The sequence below is a fragment of the Cryptotermes secundus genome, unplaced genomic scaffold (genome assembly GCF_002891405.2).
Source record: "Cryptotermes secundus unplaced genomic scaffold, Csec_1.0 scaffold1019, whole genome shotgun sequence".
NCBI classification, from domain to species: Eukaryota; Metazoa; Arthropoda; class Insecta; order Blattodea; family Kalotermitidae; genus Cryptotermes; species Cryptotermes secundus.
Window position 1 is genome coordinate 901929 of NW_019729226.1, and position 6488 is coordinate 908416.

The 6488-nt window shown below is 38.7% G+C and overlaps 1 protein-coding gene across 2 annotated transcripts in view; it reads right to left on the bottom strand.

Annotated features, from left to right (window-relative positions):
• Nucleotides 1–6488, bottom strand: part of LOC111865579 (protein SMG5) — an 89758-nt gene that overhangs the window by 73735 nt on the left and 9535 nt on the right. For both annotated transcript variants that reach the window (XM_023853735.2, XM_023853734.2), the window contains exon 4: nucleotides 1880–2040. In XM_023853735.2, coding sequence (XP_023709503.1) covers nucleotides 1880–2040 — 161 coding nt within the window. The remainder of the gene's footprint in view (nucleotides 1–1879; nucleotides 2041–6488) is intronic.

The window sequence follows — 6488 nt, forward strand, 5'->3', positions numbered from 1 at the left end:
TACGTGCCATAAAGCTACGACACGGGACCCACAGCTTAAAGTCCCTCCCGGAGGACTTGTTCCCTGAATTTTTCCGCCCTTAAAAATTCGACAACCTCTGCCGGGTATTTGAACCCACGTACTACGAGTCATGAGGTGGGAACGTTACCTCTAGACTACGGAGGCCGCTAGTTTGAGCATAACTCATACATATATTCTTTTTAGCTGCTGTTCACTTAGGTATCATTTTAATTCCTCTATTAGGGTTTTACTCAAGTCTGTCTGGTAATTACTACATATAAAAATAAATATTTAGGACTGTGCACGTACTTCTACTAGCGGTGTGCGCGCGCTTCCACTAGCGGAATTTAAATGCCCGACTGGCCAAAACAGGGTACTTTGGTCATGACGACTATACTCATCACTGGCACAAACGGGGCACTTTGGACATTAAAGGTTAAATCAGCAGGAACAGATGAAACTGAACCTGTACTTTTGAAACAGGGGATGGAGCACTTAGCCTGTGTTGTACATTTAGAACCTAACAAATATGGGGTTTTGCTCCTGTTACTGCATGCAGTACAACACATGCAGTAACAGGAGCAAAACACAACACAGAACATGATACAGAAATATATGTAGGAGGAATGCTCACATAAAAGAGGACTGGCGTAATTCGCATGTTCAAGTGTGACGTAGGAAGAATCCTGAAAAGTTTTATTATTTAGAATTCATCGTCCTATATGACGAATACAGATTTTAGTCATTTTAGAATGAAGACATTATGGCATGCAGTACAATAGTTTAACGTGCATAAAGACACCTGAAGATGGCACATTAGTGCTGAAACATGTAGTGTGGAAGTGAAGAATAAGGTGAAAAAGTGTATACACTGTAAGACAGTCAGCATAAACCAAGGTGACTAGCTTGGTACACAGATGATTCCAAGATAAATGAAGGCACTGGGACCAAGCTGTATCGTTATGATATAAGCATGAAGCTCTGCATCAGTCTTCAACAGTAAACCACAGTATTCCAGGCGGGACTACATGCCATTAAGGTACGTGAAGCTGAGAATACAGTTAGGGGCTATGAAAATAAAAACATGTATACTGTATCAGAAATTCTGGCAGAACTTAAAGCAGCAGACAATTACCACATCATTTCTAAGCTAGAATGGGACTGCCATCAATCCTTTTTGAAACTGATAGATCATAACAGAATTTAAATGGTATGGGTGCCAGGAATCACTTACCAGTTAGCTAGAACAGGACTGAACATCCAATTATGGGACTGAAAATGGTGTGAGGCATCTCAGCAGAAGCTGCCAAGAAGGATGTAGGGACTGGATAAACAAAGATTTTATAAAATACTGGAAGCCCATAACATGATTCAAACATGCAAAGATCTTCATTCTAGGGCCCTCTGCATGAAGAGCTTGGGAAATATCATAATCAAATATGAAAGAGCTCACAGAGGTGACAGGACTACTTGCAGGGTACCGTCACTGAAAGGATACCTTTTCAAATTGGAACCAACCAACAACCTCACTTGTGAAAGGTACCTGAATACAGCTGAAACAGCCTCACACATCTTATGTGTCAGGCCTTAGCTAATTTAACATTTTGTCACCTCGGATGTTATTTTATGAAATGAGGCCAGTACTTCGCTTCTCCATTAAGTGAAGTGCTAAACTTCAAACTGTTAGGGAGATAAGCAGAAATTGCACACAATAAAATGATGACAGTAATAAGTGCAAGGTTCAGTCTGGCCCATCCTTCTTTCACTCAACTTAAAACACTGCAACTGAATTTCCAAATTTCTACATTCATTTAAGAAACAATCAGCTAAAACCTTCATGTTCACAACATTTTCTCTGAAATATGTCCCAAACACTTACTTGTAAATAGTAGCGTGCAGCAAGACCACTGTCCCAGCGAGGATACAGGTCTAAGAAGTACCGACTTAGATCACCCAAATAAACCAAACACCGATGTGCAGCTTGCTTGGCCCAATCCACACAGCCACTATCCAGTGTATTGCTGGATGATGACACCTTGTCTAATAAAAAACACATATTTCAAAATACAAAACAAATCTAGGGAGATCATGATTTCCATTAAGCAAAACAGGAAAACTTTCATCTGACATCTGTAGTGATACAGTAGTTAAAAAGTGGAAGGACACTTCTTTAAATGTAACCTGTAAGTAAATTACTCAAACATCTCATTTACTTTCAAATTCACATAGGATGTGGCAGTGGAATGTGAGGCTTTTAGAATGCTATGGAGTGTTATGAGTACACTGAATAAGATGAAAACAATTTCACTGAAAATGCTATAGTATTGTGACATGATGCCTGACAGCTGGAATAAGGGAGCCAGAGAAACAGCTACCGTTAGGCAATGGCTCTGTAAACATGCAACAATATCAGAGTTATGACTAAGCAATGCATGTATGCAACAAAGTAGAAACTGTTAGAAGTGGTGTTTTCTATGAGGCCCACACTGATGATACACAAAGAGTCAGTTTTGCATTGTGAGTTAGTTCAGCCTCTTGTTCACTACAGACAAACTATCTGAGAAGTTATTTTAAGAACAATCAAAAAACACACTGAGGAAAGAAACTTACTAAATGCAAGTCAGTCTGGCTTTTGAGCAGATCACAGTACGACATTTCAATGTGAGGCTGGGAGATCATGCCACCCTATAGTTCAACAGTAATATGTTGATGGCTCCTGCGGCCTTGCAAACGAGAAAGCCTTCAACATAACATGGCACGCTGGCCTATTATATAAATTGTCAGAAATGGAATTTTTTACAAGTCTCTTAAGCTAATTGCTTCTTTTCTCACTGAAATAAAATTTAATCTTGATATAAGTCAAATCTGTGGGCATATGGTAGCATAGTTGGTTGAGACACTATGCTACAAGGAGGAAGGTCATGGGTTCAAGTCCTGAAAAGGTGGATTTTTTTCAATTTACCTAATTCTCCCAGCTGCACTATTGTCCTGGGGTTGACTCAGCCTCTAACAGAGATGAGTACCAGCAATCTTCCTTAGCTACAGACCTTTCGATATGGTGTGTCCACATTATCAAACTGTCGAAGATGACACCAAGATACATTACATTATTTACAAAGGGGATGTCTCATCTGTTTAGTTTCAGTACATCATCAGGGACTCTGAGTCTTGTGGAGAAATAAATCACCCGTGTATTCCCTTTTTCGATCTATTTCTCCAGAAGACTCAGAGTCCCTGACAACATACTATAACTAAATAGACAAGACATTCCTTTTGTAAATAATATATCTTGGTGTCACCTTCCACAGGTGGATGATATAGAGACAACATATTGAAAGGTCTGTAGCCAAGGCCTTGTGCATGTACATAAGGATCTATTCTCTTTCAAGAGTGGGCATTTAAGTACAAATATTAAACTCACACTTCACAAAGCTCTGATAAGGTTAGTTATGACTCATACCTGTCCCACCAGGGAGTAAGTGGCAGATGCTCAAATCTACACAGGTGAACACCAGCCTGCAAACTACACATGGCTTTCCAAAATCCTTACATGTATGACTATATAACTAAATTGTGCAGCATACACACAGAAGTAATCCTAAACCATGCAAATCCAAATGTACGTGGCATTGGACAATGCGAAGCGAGGCATAGGGAGTATAAGAGGCTTAAACTTGGCGGCAATCAGGCCTACAGCGGTTCAGCTGAATAACTGCAGTTTCATAGTAGTTACATAAGTTATGGCATAACCTGCTGCACAAGCCTGCACTGATAGAACATCTCTGTATATCTTGTACAAATGTTACTTAGTATAGTGCAGTGACAAAGGAAGCACAGAGTCCATACTGACTGGAAGCCATGATGGTGCAGATATACTCATGCTGAAACTATGGTGCAACAAATATAGCACCTACATAGGAAGACTGAAACCTGCCCCCCCCCCCCTTTCATTGAAGAGGAGGCCTCATTTCGGAACACGTACAGGTCTAGGACAGAATGAAAGTCTTGGTCATAGAGCTTGAGAAGACTGAAGCCAGGAATGACTGTGCTGACAAATGCCAGCAGCATTTTAGCCGACCGACCAACCTGTGAGTGAGTTTGGCTTGGAAGTCAGTCCAGCCCCAGAGCTAACAGCTAAAGGAAGTACCAGCTAAAGCCAGTGGCCAGAGTAAGATGGCGTGAGATGGTTGCCACGCTGAAGCAAGTGAGCCTGGAGGAACAGAAACTTCCACCATTGGAAGCCACTGATAAGCAACATGACTGGGGAAGTTAGTCTGCATGTATTAGTGATCTGTGAAGTGTAGTGACAAACTGTGAACATGTCCGATAAATCCAGTTACCAATCCAGGTGAGCAGGTGCTCACGCTGGCAGATTTTCTTTCTTCTACCCTGAAGATGGAGGTGATACGTTCCTATGAAACGTCAGTTATCACAATATCTACATGGTGCCACATCCCAGAAGACTGCTTTCTTCACATTCATTATTGTTTAATACTAGCATTTTTAAGTCCTGTCCATGATCTATCTAAAACCATTAACAATAAATCTAAACCAATTCTATATGCAGATGACACTAGTATAATATTTAAGAACTCTAAATTTGAAAACTTTAAAAATGACATAAATATTGTATTTGAAGCCTTAAACAGATGGTTCGAAGCCAATTTACTCTCATTAAATTTTGATAAAACCCATTACATATCATTCACAACTAAAAACAACCACCAAATTGATCTGGACATCAGTTATGCCAACAAATTAATCTGTAAAGTACTTGATACAAAATTCCTTGGAATACATGTAGACAGTACACTGTCTTGGAAAATACATATTGAACAAATTATACCTAAATTAAATGCAGCTTGCTATGCGATGAGATCAATTAAGCCTTTTATGTCACAGGAAACATTGAAGATGGTTTACCATGCCTACTTTCATTCTATTATGAACTATGGATTAATATTTTGGGGGAACTCTTCACATAGTGTAATAATTTTTAAAATACAAAAGAATATAATTAGAATCATTACAGGATGTAGAAGTAGAGATTCATGTAGAGAATTATTTAAGAAATTAAAAATTCTACCTCTTCAATCGCAATACATATTATCGCTTCTCTTATTTGTTGTTTACAACAAAGATAAATTCAAATTAAATTCTGATGTCTATAACATGAATACTAGACAAAAATATAACTTCCACCTACCCTCATCAACTTTATCAGTATATCAAAAAGGAGTCTACTTTACTGGCATAAAAGTGTTCAACAATCTGCCACAAAGTATTAAAAACTTGGGCAATGATACTAAAAAGTTTAAATCAGAGTTAAAGAATTATCTACATGCTCATTCCTTCTACTCTTTAGATGAATACTTCAATGTAAATAGAGAATGATGTAAAATTAAGTTATATTAATTTTTAAGCTAAAATTGCCTGTACTTATGTATGTAACCTTTTGACTTGTTCTGTATCCAAAGGTACTAACCTACTTAGGATTTATAGAATGTAAATAAATTCAATTCAATTCAATTCAATGACATGTGAATCTTGGGGTCTTGACTGGGAATTCTCAATGACTCTTCACGGTAACATTCTATCAGTTTCTTTAATTTTATCATGGATATGCTCTTCCAATTCCATGAACAAGCAAGATGTTTGACATGAGCTAGATTTTAAATATCCCCACAGGAAGAAGTCAGACACTGTGAGGTCCGGAGATATGACAGTTAGGCAGAGCCCCCATAATGTAAGACACCCTGGAAGCATGACTCTTGAACAGTTCACTGATTCCTGAGCTGTATGTGGTTGCTCAGTCTTGCTGGAACCAGATCTCACTCCAATTCCAACATTCTGAGCATCACATGATATCACTACAAGGTTACAATCACTGTGTGGCTACCTTATTCAAAGTAGTATGGTCTGATAAACTACAAAGGCAGATATGCTGCGTAAATCTGCAACTTCCGCTATGTGCAGAGGGTTTCAAAAAGGTGCATGGGTTATTCAATGCTCTAGTATCAGAAATTCTGTCTGTTGACATAGCCAGAGAGATGAAAGATTGCCTCATCACACAATCAGTTTACAACGAACATCCTGATCTGCATTCAAGTTACTCATGAATTATGAATTACATGCAGAAGGCCACTCGAGTAATTTCATCAGTCTTGCAGTTGCTGTACAAGTTGCATCCTTTATAGATGGAATTTGAGGTCTCCATGCAGAACACAGCAAAAACATCTGTCTGAGAGGCTTAAAGCAGCTGGCTGACATCATCGCTTCCTTAACCCTGCCAATCTTCCCCATCGTGAGAATTGATAGTGAACCATAAATATGATCATAAATGCTGCTGGTATTCTGAAAATTTTCCACCCATTTTATATATAACATTACAGCAGGGAATTCCACTGCTCTTATCAACAAGAAATTCATGCCTGTGTGTCTGTACTACTGCTGTACTGCAATAAATAATGTAACTGCAAACATACACT